A 20735-nucleotide genomic window follows, 5' to 3' on the forward strand; every position below is an offset into this window, starting at 1 on the left:
CTGTCCTGCCACTTCTGTGCCCCTCACCCTCTTAAACCAGATATTTTCAGCTTCTGGGACAATTTTCTCTGTCCTCAGCTCTTGACCCATAGTTTGAGTGTCTGACCCTGTCTGACGTGGCTCGGTGAGGAGGACCACAGCTCCATGTTCTGTTCCCCCACTGTGGCTCGCCCTCTCCACTGCCTTCACTCTGCTGCCTCCAGCTCCTGTGCTGCCCACAGTCCCTCAGCAGCTTCTGTCCCTGACACGCTGCAGCCAGCCCTGCTGGCCTGTCCCTGCTCCAGGGCCATGCAGCACCTTGGGCTCTCTCTCCTTTCAGTGGAGTGGAGCTGCTCCCCCACCTTCTCGCCACTACTTGGGGAGGCTGTGATCGACAAGCTGAAGAACCTGCACTTCACCATCCGGGGACTGGTGTCGGTGAGCTCTTGGGGCACCTTACAGAGGTTCAGGCTGTCGGGGGGAAAGTCCACAGCCAGGAAAAGCCACTGGTCATGGTACAGCCCACGGGGTCCTTCCCTGGAGGGGATGGGGCATCATTTCAAGCAGGAGGAATAAAATTGTGTCACGGTGGCATTCAGCACAGCCCATGGGCAGAGCCAAGAGCCTTGGGCCAGAAGAGTCATCTGACTGTCCCTGCACAGTCGTGACTGCCCTGACAATGGGGAAATCCCCACACAGGGTGCCGGGGGACTCCCGGGTGAAAGGCAGAATGGGCCCATTCATCGAGCGCCTGATTTATCCTCTGTCCCCCCCACTCTCATCTCCACCCATGCTCCTCCTGGGCAATAAATCAGTGGCTCCTTCCTCTGCCACCTGCACAGATCAACCCCCCACACCAGCCCCGTCGCTCACTGGAGAGGGGGAAACCAGCCCCGTCTCCATCTGTGGGAGCTCAACAAGGTCACGAGCTGGTTGAGGCTGGGACTCCCTGCTGTTTTATCTTCCTGAGAACCTCAGGAGCCAGGCTGCCAGTCTGCTGTCCCCTCCCCAAGGGCTGCTGTCCTGTCCCTGGCACACATTGGACCAGCATGATGGAGACAGGGTGGGATGGGGACCGCGACAGGATGGAGTCAAGGATGGGAACACGGGGAGGTGCTGGAATGGATGGGGTTGCCCTTATCAGGGAGGTGCAGCACTGAAGCCCGAGGGCAGGCAGGGATTGCTGGCTTGAGCAGCAGAAAATCCCTCAATGTGGTTGGAGGGGCTTAACCAAGGCCATGGTGGCAGGGGTGGGAGGGCTGCCCTGGTGTGTGGCAGGACGGTACTCACACGGAATCCAGAGCAGCGCTGCTGCAAGGAGCTGGCCTGAGCCCATCCATCATGCTTTCAGAACTGCTTTGCAGACTCCTCTCTGCCTTCATGAGTGTCTGGAGGCCTTGAAACATCCAGCAGCTTGACTGAGCTTTAATCAGAGGCCTTTAATTACTGTCGCCATGCCACAAGCCCCCGACAGCACTGAGCCAGCTCCCTCTCTCCAGGGGCTGGATCCTTGCACATCCCAGCAGAAAGGCAGCTCCCTGACTCTCCAGGCTGTGGAAACCCCATGTCTTTGAGGCCAGAGCATCTCCTGGCAAGGGGCATTTGCAATGTCCTATCTCTCTTCTGCCTCCCCCAAAACCATCCGCTCAGGCTGTGGGGATTCTCTAGTGTCTGACAAGAAGAGCTTTGTACAGCTGGGGGAGATCAGAGCTAGCGACCCATAGTGCAGGCTTCCAGTTTAGTACTCCTTGTGGTCTGCTGGTGTACTGGGCTGAAGGGGATCCTTCTTCCCTCACACGCTGAGCCAGAAGAGGTGCTGGAACGCTGAGTGTGGCTTCCCTCCTCACAGGGCACAGCTTACTACGTCCGGGTGTCCGCCTACAACATGAAGGGCTGGGGTCCCCCACAAGCTTCCATGCCCCCGTCTGCCATCCCTTCCAGTAAGTACCACTGGGAATGCCCACAGGATCCAGCACCAGCTGTTGGATGGATTGGGGGAAGGCTGGGTTGGGGTCTAGTGGACCTGGGAGCAGAGGCAGCATTTGGAGTCTCGGGCCAAGCAGGGAGACTGTGGCTGGGGATCTGGAGTGCTGCCTCCAGCTGATAGGAGCTTTGCCAAATACTGATTTTTCAACCTGAAATTGTTCTGGCTGCCTGGTGAAGGCTGAGCCATTTTAGGCCACCTGGATCAGCTTGTCCTAAGGAGGGAGCTAGGAGAGAGGATGTTTTGCTTTCTCGGTTAAAAGGAAAAGAATGTAGCCATATCCTCCGTAGGAAGGAAAGACACCACTGGTATTTTTAGCAGAGGTTTTCAATTTAGTGCAGGGCACATTTTGGGTCAGTCCTTACCACCTCAATGACATCTGCCCCACAGTAGCCAAGCTTGTGCAAAACCACAGCTGGCATGTGTGGAGGGGAGACATGGTGGCATGTCCCAGCTCAGTCCCTGGAAATACTGCCCAGGACTCAGAGCTGTCCTGGTCCCGGGTGGCAACAGGCTCCCTGTGCCACCGCATGCTCTTACCCAGCCCTGGAAGCCTATTTTCCCTGGCACCAAGCTGTGATGGGGGTCATGAGCCCCACCAGAGACCAGCTGTGGGCTGTCAGCGCTAACCTCCTCACGCTGGCAGTAGAGCAAGTAGGAGGGAAAAGCCACCCAGTTCCACACGAAGCACCTCAGGGTGCACGGAGAGACAGGCCAGGAGGGCTCAATGGGAAGGAGCAGCCCCAAAGGGTGAAGTTCAGAGCTGAAGGGGCTCCAAGGTGGCCTCTGCCCCTCGCCACTGGTCCTGAGACCTGGAGCAGCTGAGCCCATCCCAAGGAGAGAGCAGCAGGACAGTGGGTGCCTGGCATAGCTCGAGCTGCAGATACACAAGCACTGTAGCACTGATAGGGAAAACCCAAAAATAAACAGTGTTTTAAAAAGATGGACCCAATTTACTCAATATACTGCTTTGAAATTGGGTCCATCTTTTTGAAACACCCTGTATGTCTGTGTGTATATGAATGCGTAGCGCGAGCCCACCCATGCAAGACATTGTCCTGGCTTTACCCTGTCTTGGCAGCAGGTGTCCGTCAGGTTTGCACCCACTTTAAATCCCCTTTGCTGTCCTGCATGGGTCACATTTCCCATGACCAAGATCCATGCAGCATCGATGCAGACTATGGCTGAAGTGAATCAGACATGAGTGGGTTTTATTTATTTTTATCCCCATTAATATTTCTCCCTTCAGTAAAGATCCCGCTCTGGCCCAGCAGAATATAGTCAGGCACCTCCCTGGGTGTTTTTAAAGCTCCTAAAAATAGTGACAAGCCCCAGCCAAAGTTAACAGAGCTGAACTTTCCATGGAAAACAGCAGCAGGCATGACATAGGGGGTGTTTAAAGCAATTAATGTAAAGCTAACGTAGAAGTGCTGGTGGGTCATCGGCCCCACTCTTGGTCCTGCTGCTGTTTCGCACCCAGTGGAGCTGTCAGGAACTTATTTATGTGTTTGCCGAGGTGAGCCCAGCTCTCGGCACTCGCTCGGAGAAAGGTACAGCTTCAGGGAAGACCTGGAGGAAGACACTGGAAAGAATTTTATTATTTTAAGACCAACGAAGTGTGGCAGCAACAGACGGGACCTTGTTCTTTCCCTCTGCCAAGTTTTTGCTGTGCCATGGGGTGGCTGGTGCCCATGGGCTGCTGTGCAGAGCTGGGATCCTCCTGGGTAGAGAGGTGCAAAACTGGGAATCTCCCAAAGCCCAGCCCATCAGAGGTGCCTGGCAGAACTGCTGCTCTGCCATGCTATGCCTGTGGGACACTGGGGAGGTGCCAGGAGGTGATGTGCTGTGTGGAGGAGGGGACAGGAACCCCTCTTTCCCCCCAGGACAAGGGGTGCTGGGGGTGATGCTGGTCTGTCCCCTGCAGACTGGCGGGAGTATGATGGTCGGGCCCCACGACGAAGGGGACAAGCTGAAGCTCTGGACCATCTGCTGGGCCAGGTGAAGACTGTCCACCAGCACTGCGTTTGCCATGGTGAGTGCTTGGCATGGCACTGCAGGGAGGCTGGGGTGGGGGATCCAGCCAGGCCCCCCAGGGTTGTGACATGGTCCAGGGGCTGTGGTGGCATCAGGAGTAGGTCAGTCCCTTGGATGAGCGTAGAAGGGAGACAACTGAGGCAGTGGAGACTTTGGCAGAGCCTTCCCACTAGGTTGGTATGCCATGCCACAGGCTGCCGGCATGGCCCTTCATCTCCTGCTGCAGCATCTTCTGCTCTCTGCTCCCCAGAGCCCTGCAAGAACCAGCCCCAGAGCAGGAAACACTCAGTCTCCAAGAGCCTCAAGCACCTCTTCCACCCTGGCAGCAAGTTTCTCAAGACGCTGAAGCGGTAAGGGGCTAGTGTGGGGTGGTAGAGAGCCCAACTCCCAGCAGGGACATAGGGCTGGCCATCCTGGGCACAGCCAGGAGCTGCAAGCACAAGCCAGGAGCTGGGGGTACTCAGAGGTGGATCCTTGCATGGACTGACCTAGTGCTGTCAGTGAAGATGAGTCCAGCTGCCCAGAAATCAAATATTTCTCCTCGGTGTTTCCATCCAGACTGGCCAATCTGCACCTGTACCCAAATCTCTGCACCATCTCTGAGCACCACCCAACACCCCACCACCCTCCCACAACCCACTTTCATGTTTGGCCTCCAAGTCCCACAGCGTGTCTCCTGCAGAGACCTGGCCCCATTACCCTGCCTGGCACTGGCTGGGGAATCGGACATGGCATCAGCCGTGGCATCAGCCAGGCTTGCCTTGCTGGCAGCATTGGATTCCTGCTCCATGGGCTGTTGGAGAAGCTGAGACCTGGGGCAGCGCACCTCGTCTGCCCTTGGGAGAGAGACCCTTTGGGAGGTGAAGCTGGCAGCCGGGGCTGACACCGAAGTCTGTCTTCCCTTCCATGCAGGGGCCTCTACCTGACAGCCATCTTCTACAAGGACGACAACATCCTGGTGACCCATGAAGACCAGATCCCCGTGGTGGAGATCGATGACACCTACTCCTGCTTGCTCATGCAGGATTTTCTCTGGTTCACCAAGGTGGGTGGCCCAGGGGCCCTGGACACATCATCTTGCAGCTCTGGCATTGCCTCCAGGAGCTCCGCTGTGCCGCTGCCCTCATGCGCTCTTGGGACAGAGCAATGTCAAGAGATGGTCACAGCTTGGGAGTGCCAGAGAGAGCCAAGCAGGCATCATGCACTGCTGCTGCCTTCAGCTGGCGGAAACTCCCCCCAGGCTCTGGGACTCAGCAGCGCAGGCAGCACACAAGCTTTCTGCTCACCAGGGTTCAGCAGGGACCAAGAAACCACTTGCTTCTCCACAGGGATACCAGCAGCTTCTCAGCTGTGTAACTGCTTCACTGCAGCATCCTGTGGCAGCAGCTCTGTCTCTGTTATACAGAGCAGAATGTGCAGAGTGCTGCTGCCTTGTCCTCTCCTGTGAGGAGGTTTAGTGAAAGGGGAGGTGGGCAGCTCACAGCCAAAATCTTTTGCTTGATGGTCCTTATCTACTGAGGGAGAAGGCTGTCTTCTCCTTCCTTCTTTTGGCTATCTTCTACTCAAACTTTAGAAGGTCTCATTCCTAGATGAAGGCAGATTCGCAAGTGGACACGGCATGGTGCTTCCCTCAGGTACAGGCTCTGGAGGCATCTCAGGGTACCTGTGGCATAGGAAATCACCCCCCTGCTGAGAGGTGGTATTTGCCTGAGCACAGTCCTAACCCAGCTCAAACAAAATGGCAAATGGATTTTTCCAAAACACCTTTGTGTGAACCAGCTGCAGGCAATGGCAGCTGTTGGTGATGACCCTTTGGTGTGTCACAGGTGTCGTGCATGTGGGACGAGATCCTGTGGCTGCGGCAGTGCGTTACCGTCTCCCAGTCGTCCTGCTCCTGCATCTTGCAGACACGCTTCAAGATGCTGCTGGCCATCTCACAAATGCAGGTGAGGGTGGATCTGGGGGAGGAGTGAGTGTTTTTTGGGGGGCACTGTGGGGCCAGGGTCCCTTGGGAGCATCGTGTGGATGTACTGCACCCAGAAAAACCTCAGGCTTTTCCAGTCCTGCCCACGGCTCAGTCAGTGACAGGACTGGGTGCCCTTGCTTTGTCATGCCTGGCGGAACCCCACTCGTGGGGTGATGGGGTGCCAGACTTTATGGCAATCTCACACAGAGGGGATGGGGGGTGTCAGTGGGTGCTTCGCTGGGCAGGCTGGTTTACCGCTGGCAGAGGAGAGACCCTCTGAGAGTCATATCCTGGCTGCCCAGACCCAGAGAGCACCGTGCCTTGAGGATGTTACCTGACCAGCTGCTTTCTCCTGCCCTCCCATCCCATTGCGCAGGGGCTGCTGGGCATCCAGGACCTGGGGCAGGTCTTCTTCGAGCCTGTCAAAGACAAACAGGGCAACATCCTCATCGTCACCCTGAAGGAAGTGAAGACCAACCAGACCTTCGAGAGCGTCCGCTGGGTTCCCATCTGCAAACTGCAGACCAGCCGCAAGTCCGTGTCCTCCCCGGAGGAGCCCACCGCTCTGGACACGCTGCTGATCTCCCTCCAGGTGATTGCAATGGGCTCCATTGCAGGACTGCCAGTGCTCATTTCTCCCCTTGGCCTGGAAAGGCCATGGCAGAGCCCAGACCACTGAGGGTTTGGTCCTGGCTGCAGGTGGGGGGAGCAGAGCCCAGCCAGCCTGCAAAATTCCTGTTGCTTTGAGGGGAAGCATCAGGCTGGTGCTGGATTCATCCTGGCAGTACTGGATTGTGCCCGCTCTGCCACTTCCCTTCTGCCAGCTGGGTGCCTGATACGAGGGCAGGAGAGAGCTCTGCTGCAAGGGCTTGCTCCATCCAGCAGCACCTTTCTCCACAGGATAAGCTGGCTTACCATCAGCACAGCAGCCATGCCCTCTCCCCAGGCCTCTACCTGGGCTACTTGAAGCTTTGCAGTGCCGTGGATCAGATCCGAGTGCTGGTGCCGGAGCAGCTCCCCAACATCCTCTGTCACGTCAAGATTCGCTCCAACCCCAACATCTCCAGGTGGGACTTGCAGGGCAGCTTAGCCAGGGCATCCAGGGTCCTCTGTCCCATCCAGCCTGAGAGCACCTGGCGCCTTCTGCTTCTGCTCTCAGGCTCCTGGCAGCAGCATAGCGTTCCTGCTCAGCCCCACTGCCTGCCATACAGGGCAGCCTGGGCCTTGGGCAAACCAAGGTCCCCCTCTACCTCTGTAGCTCCCACATCCCTTGGGACGCTGCACTGTCTGGGTATGAACAGCTGAACAAACACACCTCTCACAGCGACTGCATGTTCAAGTCCACCTGAGCCACTCCCTCCTGTACATGTCTGTCTCTCCCTTCTCCAGGGAGGAGTGGGAATGGCTGCAGAAGATGGCCAGCATGGAGGAGCCTGTTCCTGCAGAGCCAGAGGCTGAGACCTCCCAGAACCACTTGTTTCAGGAGCTCCAAGTGGCCATCAAGGAGCTAATGACTCTGGTCAACATCCCATTGCAAGAGGTAGGGGCAGGTGCTGAGGTCTGGGGAGGGGAAGAAACCATGAAGCGCAGTGCTGGTCACCGCAGCAGAACAGTGCCACAGCCACTGGGCACTCTTGGGGAGCCTGAAGCATCAGTCAGGTTTTAGTCCCACGCAAACAGAAGGCAAGTGGTGGACAGCCAGAGTCAGAAGCATCTGCCTGCCCAGGGACAGTGTCCTCAGCAGTTGTTTGTCTTACCCTCACCTGTCTGTATGTCCAAAGCAAGGATGGTGAAGCTGGGTTTGCATTATTGCCTGCCATGGGGTTTGGTCCTGGGCTCAGCCCTTGCAGCATGAGACCAGCCCAACTCTGCCCCTCCAAAGCAGGATGGTCACTGAACAGTGGTGGGTTGGAGCTGCAGCTCCTGGGGACAGACTGCATGGGGAAAAATCCCTCCTCCACCGTGCTGAGTATTCACTGGGAAGGTGCCCACCAGCCCGTGCCAGGCACATGCTTTTGGCTGGGCAGCTGTGAAGGAACCGCTCTGAGCAGGGCTGAGCCTGTGCTTGGTGCCACTTCTCTGAGACCCTGTTGTAGTGACTTTGGCCAGTAGTTCAGAGACTTCCAGGAAAAAGAAGACAGAAGGGGAGGTGTGCAGATTATGCAAAAAGCAAGGAGCCTCTGGCTGTGGGCTGAAACAGTGGTGTCCCTCTGCTATGGGTGGTCCCTGAGACTCCTCTGCAGATGAGGGCGCACAAGGTGACGTTTGCAGCTGTTACTTGCAGTGTCTTCTTGCAGGCCAAAGATTTCCGTCTGTACAGCCAAGAGGTGCTGGACTTTGGGGGGCAGGTCTCCTTCCTGCTGTTGCTGCCTCCATCAGATGACGTCTGCACCGCCCCAGGCCAGAACAACCCCTACACCCCTCGCTCCGGCTTCCTCACGCTGCCACTGCAGATCTTCGAGCTAGGTGAGGAGAGAGAATACCAGAACCCGACCTTGCTGGTCTTGTTCCCTCAGATCTCACAAGAGCTGGGATGGGCAGTGGGGTGGGCTGGAGCTCCCTCACCTTCCCTGGGAGAGAAGGGATACAGGGCGACGCTGAGGTCTGTCTGGGCAGGCTAGAGAACAGCATTGCCTGCTGGGTGAGCAGGGAAGAGCCTGTAGGCCATCCACAGCAAAGGACCTGATATTTTTAATTCCCTCCTCTCTTTTTTCACTCTCATCAGTCCACTTCTTCACGTATGATCGGGAGTTTATCACCCAGTACTGCCAGGTGTCAGCCCTCCTGGAGCTGGAGTCGCTCCTCTCTCAGCAGAGCCTCAGAGAGGCTTTCTCCGACGCTGAGCTCTCCACTGCAAAGCAGAGGCACCAGCAGGTCCAGGACTACATCCAGGTACATGGAGCGGGGGCACACTGGGAGGGAGCCAGGCACGGTAGTGCCCCTGGGACATGGCCAAGACAGTCAGGCCCTAGATGAGCTGCAGGAGTATCTGCACATTACCCCCTTTCCCAGCACCCCTGCCTGCAGCAGGTGGGTTCTGCTGAACTGGCAGTGGCCAAAGCAGCATCTTACCACCTGAGAGCACTTTCTTGGGATTCCATGACTCAGGGATTCCCCCAGAGCTTTCGCCTCTTGGGAAAGGTGTGTAGGAAGAACCTCTGTTTGGCTGCGGGGCTTTTTTGTTGCTGTTATTTGCTTTTTTGAAAGCAACTCTTCATTTCCTATTTTGGCAGCAAATGGAGGAGATCTGGCGCGAGATGCGCTGGATTATGGATGCCCTGCAACACGCGCGGTACAAGCAGCCCTCCTGTGGGGTGTCTCTCAGTGGCTTCCTCAGTGAGGCTGGGCCTGTGATGAAGGAGAAAACCCAATCCACCTCATCCCACCTTGACTACCTTCCCTCCCCAGCACCCTCGCCAGAGACCAGCCGCAAGATCAACTCCGGTAAGGAGCTGGCTTTGCAAAGCTCCTGCCACAGGGCTCAGGGGGCTGCCCATGCTCAGGGGGATGGGGGGCTGTTCTGGCTGGCTGCACTGTGGGCGTGCAGGCATGGCCAGTGTTGGGAGTATGGGCAGGGCAGTTGCTCTCTGTGGGTGCAGGACCTGCTCTGCTGGAGCATTGGTGAGCACAGCAATGATGGCAATGCTTGGGGGCTTCCTTGGACTCCATCTGGTGTGAACCTTCAGCTGGGATTGCTGACAGCAAGACTGAGCTCTCTATGCTTGTCTTATGCCCCTTGCAGACCCACATGGGCTGTCAGATGAGGAGGGCTCCTCAGAGGTGTTCCTGGCCACCGACAGTGACTATGACTCCAGCAGAGCACAGAGCCCAAAGGAGCTCGACCTGCTGTCCTCTTCCTCGGGGCCTGAGTGCTGCAGCAGGAGAGTTGCCCGCACCCTTCGGGACAGCGCCCCAGATGTCTTGCAGACCCATGAGCTCAAGACTCCAGTACCACCTCCCCCACCACCACCAGAGGAGCCCCGGCCAGCCCCTGAGCTCTACGACAGCGACTTCGTCCTGCCCAGCCGACAGATCGAGCTGCTGCGCATCACGGAGAAGCGGCAAGCGTACTGCGTCCGAACCAGCAGCCTGGACTTCCCCAAACCGCACTGCCAGGTGGCCAGAAAGTCCTGCCCCGGCTCTGTGGACAGCTCCCCAACAGAGAGCAGGACCACGGGCCACTGTGGCCAGCTCAGGCTGGGGACTGGCTTGACGCCCGGCCCCGAGCACAGCCAGGTTGGGCAAGGCTCGGAGACCGTCTTCCGAACGCGCTCGGATGAGTGGACTCAGAGCTTCCAGGAGCAGCCAGAGCAGCCTGGGTGCTTGGCTGACCGAGGGAAGAAGCCAGGCTCTGTCACCTTGCAGGTCTGCCCTCAGTATGAAACCGGACTCTCCAAAGAGACCAGTGTCAAGGTACCAGAGCCTGCAAAGGGCAGCGCTGTGGCTGTGCCGTGCCCAGATGGAAAGGGCTGACAGAATGGAGAAGGCAGGCAGCGAGGGCTCACGTGCCTCTTGCCTGGCACTGCCCTCTCCTTCTGCCACTGGCCAGGGGTGAGGTCCCTTTGAGCCCTGCAGCACTCCCGCCCTGCGTCCCTTTGTCCCTGCAGCAGTGACAAGGCTCCCAGCAGCACAGGATGGGGGGCATTGGCTCTGCCAGAGCGATGGCCACTGCTGCAGAGAGGGTGAGCCAGGGCCACAGGTAGGGTATTTTGGGGAGACAAGGCAGTGGAGCTGTTTTTCAGTTCTCAGTCCATGGTTCAGCAGCTGACAGTGGGTTAGTGCCACCCAGGGCGAGCAGGCAGTGAGGAGTGGTCGCTTTGATGGGTTTCACTTGCCGCATCCTGGTGTTGAAACACGTCAGCCCCCTGGACAAAATCCAGCTGTCACCCTCCTGCCCTGTCCCAAACTTTCCCACAGCCTCTCTCCCTATGTCTCTGCTCTGCTCCCTTCAGCCTCATGTGCCTTTGGGGAAGGGAGAGCAGGACCCACTCATATCCAGCCCGTGGAGCAGAGCAGGCAGAGCTGCCTCCTTGCTGCAGGTGTTGGGGTCCACCAGAGCCACGGTACCACCTGGTTTTGCTCCTTGAGGGCTTTGCTGAGAGTTGACCTCCAGGTCCAATCACCCTCTGCTCTGGGTGGGATCCCCCATGGAGGAGGTCCCCTGGGCACGCATCTTGGGCAGGTCCACCTCCTTTGCTCCCAGCCGTGAAGATCCTTTCCCCATGGAAATTTCCCTTCTGACATTCCTGGTTCCCAGAGCTGATGGAGAAACCCAAGCACAGCCTGCCTGTAAAATGGCAAAGGAAGGACAGAGCCCAAGGGCTGGTGGGTTTTATTGCTGGGGAATTTTGATAGCCAGTTTCTCTGCACCCCGCAGGGATGGTAGAAACAGAGGGAAATGTGACTCGCAGTATTTTATTTTCCATTTGAGAAATTACCATAGATTTCTATGCAACTGAAGCGCAGCCTTTGGGTTCCTGGCGGGCTGCCCACGTGGCTTTTGAAGTTGCAAAGCTCTGGACACGCCTGCTTGAAAGCGTTTTACGATGTTCTTCTCGAAGAAAGCCGAGTTCAAAGGAAAGTCTCCTCAGCTGGCGTAAATCAGCTGAGCCCTGCGATGATTATTTGGAGCTGGCAGGGTTCAAGTGGGCCCAGGGCTCGGACCACCCCGCCGGGGCACTGCTCGCAGCACTCCGCAAACCCACATGGATGTGCCAAAGGAAACCATCGCCTTGCCCAGGCAAGGATGGATGTCCCGCTTTAGGGCCTTTGAAGTCAAGTAGTGGGTTCCTGACAATCATAAGCAGTCAGAGCCTGGATGAGCTCATTTTCTCTGCCATATTCAGGATTCAGAGGGTAGTCCCCAAGAAAGTGGAGAGGGAGAGCAAGGGCAACTATTGGTGGGGAAACCCTAGGTTTCTGAATGGGACAAAACTTAGCACTGCTTTCCAAAGCGTCTTCAGCTTCAGCACCGCTAGCTTGGCAGAGCCATTGAGGTGCGGCTGGTCTGAGGGTTGGGATCCTGCTCACGAGAGGGTCTTTACGCAGATGCCTCAGTGTTGCCAGGAGCAGGGCTGGGACTGTGCCTCTCCAGTTGCAGGTTATGGTACGGTGGGACAGCCCAAGTGGCGTGGGTGAGGCGTGGGTGACACAGGCAAGAGCGGAGCTGTAGGAACATGGAGTGCAGTGGAGGCCAGCGGGTGCTGCCTGAGCTGGGACTGTGGCTTGCTGGGTGTCTCCAGGCGCAGCATGCCTGTGGTTTTGCACCAGGCACCTTTGGGGCAGCAGCTCCTCCACCCCAGTGCTCAGTGCTGTAGGGCACACTGTGTGATGCCTCTGGCCCTGAGTTACTCCTTGTTCCTCCCCCTTACCATTCATCTTTCCCACCTTTCTCTTTCCGCAGCTGCACATCACCAGCCAGACGTCCGCTGGGGAGGTGGTGAAGCTGGTAGTGCTTGAGATGAACAACGTCTCCCGCAGTATGCTGGGTGGCTCGACTGCCTTCTGCTATGACGAGGAACAACTGGAGCACTTTGGACTGGTGTTTGCCTCCAACGAGAGTGAGCAGTGGCTTCCCGATGACTTCTTGCCTCTGTCCCTCCAAGCTACCCAGCCTGAGGGACGGTTCTACGTCCGGATCAAGGAGACGTCCCCTCTGGTGCTCCAGTACGGACCAGCCACCACTGTATGAGAGGAGGAGAGACGGCTGGGTGGCGCAGGGACCTCAGCTTCCAGAGAGCAGACAGCTCGTCTCTGATGCTTCCTTCTTCCACAGACACCCTCTCATCAGGCATCCGCGGGGTGGAATGGGATCATACTGGGCTGTGTGTTATTTGTTTGTGTTAATTTTTTTTTTTAATTTTTTTTTTTTTAACCAAAGAGACTTCGAGACTCAGTTTTTCTGACTGCAGAAGAAGAGGGTGGAGTGCAGAGACCTCAGAGCTTGGGAGGAATCTTTGCAGGAATGGAATTTTTGAAAGTAAACATTTTTAAGGGGAAAGGAGCGGGGAGAGTGAGAGGAAAAAATATTACAAGAAAAAGCAGCAATACCTTTATTTTTTCTTCTTTTTCTGAAAAACCTTGTTTGGGATTCACTGAAAGCAAAGCCACAGAGGATTGCTGGGGAGGGTTGTGGTGTCAATGAGGAGAGGGCACGAGTCACAAGGACAGCACTGAGAAAGGTGTTTTCCCATCTGCCCTCCTTCCACTCTACCTGGAGAAACAATTCTTGCACATAATTCTTGGAACAAAATGATATTGTTATTTTTTTCCGACCAAAAAAAAAAAGAATAATAGTTGTGCTAGAGACACTGGAGTTGTGTAAGAGGTCAAGACCCTTTGACTTGTTTTAAAGGCAAAAGGAACCCACGCAGCCAGCCTCATGCCCACACAGATGTGCACACAGCTGTGTTGACACCACCACTAGAGGTTTGCTATAGGGCATCTACCACACCACCCTGCTCACCCCCCTGGGATTTCCTTCCCTCCTCGGTCGCCGTTTTGTTCTGGTAATTGTGCTTGGCCTCTCTTGTATGTCCTACAGCATGACATTTTGTTAGCCACTAGGTCTCTTGTTAACAAGGTCATTTTTCTGATCTCCTGTGCTCCATAGTAAAGATGACTGCTGCTGACTGTGTATCACTCCTTTCCTTCTTGTGGCTTGATGAGTAGTGTTCCTTCATCCACAAATTAGCCCTGATTTCAAGGGCTGGGCTTATCTTTCCCAGGAGCACTTAGTGGGTTGCTTTCCACCCAGTAGAGGTTTACGTTAACATGAAAATTGCATGTGTGGGAGCAAAGTGCCACTTAGAAATGCTTTTCTGGGCTTCATTGCTCTGTAAGGCAATAAAATAAGCTTTGTCATGCAAAGCCAGTCACCTCCACATGGCGTTGGAAACCCAATGGTTGTAGGGTCCAAACGTCTGCAGTTAATGCATTAATTTGGTCCTGCAGCCCCCACCAAGAGAAGAGCACGGATGGCGGTGAGAGCTTGCAGCTGCATTGCAGCTGGTGCAACACGTCCAAGGGAGCAGCAGCAGTCAGGTGTGAGGCGGCTGCTCAAGGGACATCAGCAACGTCAGCCTCACCTTGGGAAGGAGCCACCAGCCCCTTCAATCTGCATGGCAGGGTGAGGGCTGGGCAACAGACGCCATTCCTGGGTGCTGGGGTGAGGGCAGGTGCTCTGTGTGCAGCAGTGTGGGGTCTGCCCATGGCTGCCATCGCTCCACAGAGGTTCCTCATTCCTCACCTTGCTGTGGCGGTTCCAGCAGCATGCTCTGTGCTGCAGGCAGGAATATATCCCAGCACGAGCCCTTGGCTGCCCCACATCAGAGCCCCTCTGCCAGGGAGGATCGTGTGCCAGCCCCTCAGCTGGTGCCAATCAGCAGCACCGCATTGACGTCAGCACAGACACCACCATGGGATGTGGAGGCGAGCGGTGAAGGAGCATTTAAAAAGTCACTTCTGCCATCTCCTTTCCCCTTTGCTCTTCTACTGCCTCAAAACCAATCCTGCTTTCCCAGGTCAAGGGGGAAGCTGGTTGATGAACGTAGAGGTTCCGATGGAGTTTGTCCTTGCTCAGCATCCATGGACATGAATGTCCCAAAGAGGCAGGAGCTGCAGGGTGGCCTTTCCCTAGTAAGAGCTTGTTCACAAAACATCACCTACTGATGCTCAGAGCCTGAGGCAGAAAAGAGAGAAGGCACAACTGGTGGAAAACTATTCAGTGGCTTTCTGGAAGTCGCAGAGTGAATTCTGCATTCAGGGCTCCGTGCAAAAAGCTACATCTGTGTTCCTGATGCTCCTTAGCACGGATCCATGCAGCTCTTGCTGCCCTTTTATTTGACCCCAGTTGGGAAAAAGGCCTCCTCTTTTCTTAAGCAGTTGTTCTCCCTTTCTAGAAGCACTGCTCCATCAAGAGAGATGGAGCCAAGACCCGAATCCAGGTGCTGACTCTTTGGCTGAGGGGTGGACGTGGGACAAACTCTGCAGCTGGACCCTGCTGGGATCTGGGTACTCACATTTCTTGGTGCAGAGCCCAAGGATCTCGCTCACCACACAATGCTTTTCTGCAGGAGTTTCTCTGGGAACAAAAGCAGTATGTGGTTTCATGGAAGAGGGAAAACGATACATAGACTCATTTCAGGTTGGAAGAGCACTATCCCTACCTTAGGAGGCCAGTGCCTTGTCCATTAGGCCAGGAGGGGCCCAGGTGGAAACATACTTTGATGCAGGTGGAGTGGGAAGGGTAGAAGCTGCATAGCAGGAATATAGGAAACCTCCCTACCAGGGACACTGGGACATGTGATGTCCTGATCAGTTTCACTCCTCCCCCAAGCACATCTTCAAACCCATGAGATGGACTTTATGGACACCTCTGTCCCTGCGCTGGTAAATTATGCCTGATAAGGTGGGGCTTCCATGAAGAGCAGAGCAGAGAGGGGCTGGGTGGAGAAGAGGGGTTTCTGGCACTCTGCTGCACCATGTTTCTTGAAGAATGGCACTTGAAAGGTGGTTGCATCTTTTCACATTCTCTTTCTCTTCCCTGGGTGGCTTCATGGGCACATTCAAATGGGTCTTGAAGCCTTCAGATGCTCTTCTGCCCTTCTTCATGGCCAAGGACTAGGAGCAGAAACCACATAGGTTCTGTATATGGCAGTTTGTAAGGCTATAATCTCAGTGCTAAGGGCTGCGGGGAACAGATGTGGCAGTTTGAACCAGCCTGGAGCCATGAGCTGTGTACATGAACTTGGTTTTTAATATTTGAAGGCTATGTCACACATGCTCTTAAGCAGGTTAGTGCTGCATTTAAGACTGGGTCTTAGTGGCTTAAGGCTCTAAGGGCCATTGTGGCTCTGGGTTAAGTGGCTCAGACTTTTCTCTGTCACTTCTTGATCCCCCTGTGCCTCATTTGTTCTCTGTTCCCTTCTTTCTCCAACCCAAAGCCATGCACCTGGCAGCAAGTGGCCCAAGCAAGGCTGGGACAGGCCTGACAACCTCCCAGCAGCTTCTGCATGGATCTCTGGGCAGCTGGCACGGTGTGACAAGGTGTTGCTGTCAGGTGAGCAGGAGCCAGGGCGGTTCTTCTCAGCAGCAGAAGGATCCACAGCGTTTGCTCATGTAAGTCTTCTCTCACTGGTGGCAGAGGTTTGGTGAAGAGGGGACTCAGTGGGGACCAGCCTGACACTCGCTCTGGTGTGTGCCCCATGGCGCAGGCGATGGAGAAAGATCCCCAGAGCACCTGGCCTCTGCCCTGCTCTCTCCTGGCGTGGGGAAGCAGTGGAGCTGGAGCTGAAAGAGGCATAATTTTGCTTGCATCAATCCCTTTTCTCCAGTATTGTAATGACAAAACAGGCTAGAGTCCAGGAGCGGTCCTGAGAGACTGTACCTGCACCATCCTGTATCACCAGGCACAGACATCACTGTTCCCAGTACTGCCAGCCACAGGCACAGCCAATATCCAGCCCCAAATACCCCCACGCCTGCACCCATCCACATGCCGTATACCCATTTGAGCCCAGGTGAGCATCTCGAGTGTGCACCAGCCCCCTCCACACTGGTGTGACACCCAGGCACCTGCATGCACACACCGTCCCTACCTGGGAGCTGTACACCCACCTACCACAGACAACCCTGTGGTTGCTTTGGTCTCACCTGTACCTCAGAAGCAAGGATGGTGAAGCTGGGTTTGCACTATTGCCTGCCACAGGGTTTGGTCCAGAGCTCAGCCCTTACAGCACGAGACCAGCCCAGCTCTGCCTCTCCAAAGCAGGATGGTCACTGGACAGTGGTGGGTTGGAGCTGCAGCCCTTGGGGCCAGACCACATGGGGAGAAATCCCTCCTCCACCATGCTGAATATTCACTGGGACCACAACGGCATCCTGGTGGACAGAGCATCCTTAAAAATCTCCTGTGGTTGAGGGCAGATATGGGCAACACTTACCTGGGAGGTGGGGCAGAAGCAAAGCTCTGGGAGAAAGTGAGAGCAGACCCTTGTCCACAAACCTGAGGTCCCTTTGAAAGTTTGGTCTGCCAACACAGCTCGACTCCTGCTGACCTTAAGCCACCAGCAAACCAAATTGTTCTGCGTGGGGTTTCCTTCCCAGCTGGCAGCACGCAGAGGCTGAGGGCAGCAGTGGGCATCGCCTGGGGATGCATCTCTTACCCTGGTGTGAGGCAGGGCCCGTCTCCTTGGCTGGGAATTGTGGCTTCCAGGCGCTGTGGAGCACCAAAAGATGACGCTGCAGAACAATTTGTACTTTGTGAGGGTGTTTTTCATCTCTTTGTCAACATCGCTAGTAGCATTGAAATGCAGATCAGTGTATTAGTTTTTGCTGTTGGGGGTCATCAAAGTCAAACATTGGCTTGTTCAGTCCAGCAATCAGGTCTTCTGCTCCCTCCACTTGGAGGTAGACCCAGGTTCAGAACCTCAGCAGGAGAAAACTGGCTTATTTCCATGAAGGTTAGTAGGAGTGTATTAATTAATATCACTAGAAAAGCCATCCCTGTATGGTATTTTTCTCACATTGTATGGATTCATAGAAATAAATCTGAAATTGTGAAACTCTGAATTTCCTCCCCAAAATCAGGAGCTTGTTGGCATCAGTTCTAAAGCATCTGCATTTCTTTTCTCCCACCAAAGGGAGTTGCTCAGTTTATCAGACATGAATCCAGCTTTGTGTTTCCCAAGATTTGGCGCTCTGAGTCTGAGGTTTTGTTGTTGTTTGGGGGGGGTTTGTTTGTTTTGGTGATGATGGTGGGGTTTTGCCTTTTTTTTTCTCCCCCACCCCCCTGCATCCTTTTCTCCTCTGGTACACTTTCTCATTTTCTTGCTTTGGAATTTCATTAGTTCTGTTTACTGGGGAAAGCTGAAGAGCTATCCTTTCTATAAAGCAGCCGGAATGATCACAGACAAGAGGTGCTCTGAGCCTGATCTGTTGAAGTCAGTGGAATCCTTTCTTCCCCCAAACAGGAGGCGAGAAAGCAAGAGCCATGCCAGCCATCCAAAACACAGTGGAAGTTCCAGGGCTATTCCTGCACATGCAATTACTAAGTTAATTATTGCTCCATCATCTGTAGAACCTCTGTACAATTGCTGTGCAGTTACACGGACTGTTTACCCACGTAGCTTATAAATAGAGTTCCCGTATAATTGCAGTGTGGTGTGATTAGATTTACGCTGGGTGAACCGAGGGGTTGCAGAGTGCCCACACTTTCCATCCCTAGCACAGATGCCCACTGAGGATGCAGCTTTGCCAAGCAGTCACTGAGCACAACACTGTTGGCCTGAGCCTTTACTCAGACGGGCCAGGTTTCTCCAAGAAACCACACACTGGTGTAGTCTGTACGCTGTGGGCAAAGCCACTTCCCATGTGGAACCAGGCTGGACAATGCAGAGTTTAGACCGAGATTGCAATTTCCCAACCACACTTGGAACGACGGAGCTGGGAGCCCTGGTAACGTCAGCACCATCGGAAAGCTCCGGCTGACTTTGGGGTGTCTAGGATTTTTTGGCTTGAGGTTCTCCAAATCCACCTATAGACCAGGCAAAAAACAGCTCTTTCCACACCATGAAAATTCCTGAGACACAGGAAAGTCTTCTGTTCCCAAAGCAGTCTGAAAAATAAAATGCTGTGGAAACAGGAACTGAAAACACAAAAGTAAATACACATGAGGAAGCAATAGTGCTTTATTTTATTTTAATTTCCACTAAAAACAAACCAAAACAAGCCTAACTCATTTTTAAATCAAACTAATTTTCACTTAAAAAAAAAACCAACAAAACATAGAAACAGGCCAGTGAATATCTGTAAGTTTGTTCTAACTCAAGAATCTTGGAAGATACCATTTGTTGAAATGAACAATCTATTATGAACTTTTATATTATAGCTAAAATGGCATTTTTGGCGGGAAGAAAAAAGAAAAAGCCAACAGATGGTGTGTTAACATTTTTGTATGATTATTCCCTCAAACTCCAGCTTAATCCAATAGATTGTAAACCACATGCTTAAATCTGAGTATGCACTTTGCTGACTCAGGCTTCAAAGAACCCTTGGAGATGCAAACATGTTTGTCCTCAACTAGTTTAATTTGATCTGTAAATTAAGATAGCAACAAGAGTATGCTTTTGCTCTTTGACTGTTTTTGAGCAGCTATACCCCCATTCCCAGACTTGCCATGCTGCTGTGTGAAATGGGTCGGTGGGCAGCAGGAGCTGTAGCCCCTGGCTGAGAGCACTAAGTGCTTCCACTGAGGTCCTGGAAATCCATCCCACCGAGTTCTGCCCATGCTGCCTGGAGAAGGGAGCAGAGAGGGACAGTGTCCCAGGAAGGATTAGCAGCATGTGCCGTGGCTCATGGGTGAGTGCTGTGGTGGGTAAGTGAACTGAGAGGTTATCTTCCCAAGTGCTGTGCTGTTCTGGCACCCAGCACTGCCGTTCCTGTTCCTTCATGAGCAGTATGCTCAGTTAATTGATCTGCATTAAGAACAAACCCAGCCCCAGCCCCACAGTGCTGTTCATCAGTGCAAAGCTCAGCACGTCATTGGGTGGAGACTTTAATCCAACAGCATGGATTAAGTGAGGGCAGCATTATTGTGCATGCTGGATTTTCACTCTGCCCACAGTTTACCCTGTAATAACACCAGTAAGCTGAATCCAGTTGCTGAAGTCTACTGAATTTATTTCAAAGGATGTGGGAAATGACCAACTGATTATACAGGGTGTTTCAAAAAGATGGACCCAATTTCAAAATGCGGTACTGTAAGTGGAAATGTACCTTTTTGCACCAGGCCGATGCACAAATGTTTGTACAAAGCCTAGAATGTGGGATTGACTGGCTCAGGGCCAGCTGGTGGCATGAGCTGCCATGGCAAGCAGAAATGGAGCCACACTAGTAGAAGGCTGTGGCTTCTTGCTAGTCAGGCCTGATTGCACAGGGTTGTGCATGGTGGTGCAGACGGGCAGCTTGGACCATGCCCAGGGTTGGGCTTCCTGGATATCCACAGGTTAAGTAAAACAGAAGAAGATTATGTTGGAGAGTCTCTAGGAAACATCCATCTGGATAATTTTGTGGTGGTGTTTCCTTCCAGATGACTTTCCCAGCCCTCCTGCTTTGCTAGGTTAACTCAAGGACACATCTCAATGAAGTCAACTGGAGAGTTGCCCTTGGCACTGGTGGGACCAGAGATTTGGCCTGTGAGCAGGCTGCCGGGCAAGGGGTAGTGATCTGCCACTGCAGGGACTGCCTCTTCCAGCAAGCGCTCATGCAGCAGGTCCCTCATCCTTCACCATGGCTTGGGTCTTGTTTTCTGGTCCAGGTAGTGACGGGGAGCTGGGGAAGGACACTCGCTCACTCCATTGGCAGTCATCTCCTGTTTCCATATGTGGCTGGTACAGGACAAATCAAGCCCTTTTTGATTCGTCACCAATTGCGGGTGACTTCATGAAGCTGAGCTCTGTTGCGCCGTCATGCTCTGGCTGGAAGCAGCTTTGATCTGGGTGTTTAATGAAGACGTTAATTGATAGCACGTGGGGAGGAATTTGAGCTGCTCTGAGCTGTCTCTGAGCCCCTCAGATCCCAAAGCCATCATCCCCTTCAAAACAGAAGAAGAGTTATTACAAAACAAATAATGTTTGTATAGGCACTTAAAAAAAAAAAAATAAAGTCCTCTCCAGCTCTGTTAAGCTCATATTACTGGCAGGGTTGAGCTAGAGAGACCATGTGCACCATTGAACGCCTTCAGCAAATTAAACCAGCATCAACGAGAGGAGA

General features: G+C 54.1%; 1 protein-coding gene across 20 annotated transcripts in view; it reads left to right on the forward strand.

Annotated features, from left to right (window-relative positions):
* LOC102083672 (ankyrin repeat and fibronectin type-III domain-containing protein 1) overlaps positions 1–13601 on the forward strand; it is a 223968-nt gene extending 210367 nt beyond the window's left edge. For all 20 annotated transcript variants that reach the window (XM_021291849.2, XM_021291851.2, XM_065031022.1 and 17 more), the window contains 14 exons: positions 320–417; positions 1829–1919; positions 3888–3995; positions 4248–4347; positions 4910–5042; positions 5824–5943; positions 6340–6555; positions 6864–7030; positions 7353–7503; positions 8261–8429; positions 8689–8855; positions 9197–9407; positions 9706–10376; positions 12367–13601. In XM_021291849.2, the coding sequence (XP_021147524.2) occupies positions 320–417; positions 1829–1919; positions 3888–3995; positions 4248–4347; positions 4910–5042; positions 5824–5943; positions 6340–6555; positions 6864–7030; positions 7353–7503; positions 8261–8429; positions 8689–8855; positions 9197–9407; positions 9706–10376; positions 12367–12654 (2690 nt within the window). In that variant the 3' untranslated portion in view covers positions 12655–13601. The remainder of the gene's footprint in view (positions 1–319; positions 418–1828; positions 1920–3887; positions 3996–4247; positions 4348–4909; positions 5043–5823; positions 5944–6339; positions 6556–6863; positions 7031–7352; positions 7504–8260; positions 8430–8688; positions 8856–9196; positions 9408–9705; positions 10377–12366) is intronic.
* Positions 13602–20735: the final 7134 nt, after the last annotated feature.

This window comes from Columba livia, chromosome 15 (genome assembly GCF_036013475.1).
Source record: "Columba livia isolate bColLiv1 breed racing homer chromosome 15, bColLiv1.pat.W.v2, whole genome shotgun sequence".
In the NCBI taxonomy this organism is placed as follows: domain Eukaryota; kingdom Metazoa; phylum Chordata; class Aves; order Columbiformes; family Columbidae; genus Columba; species Columba livia.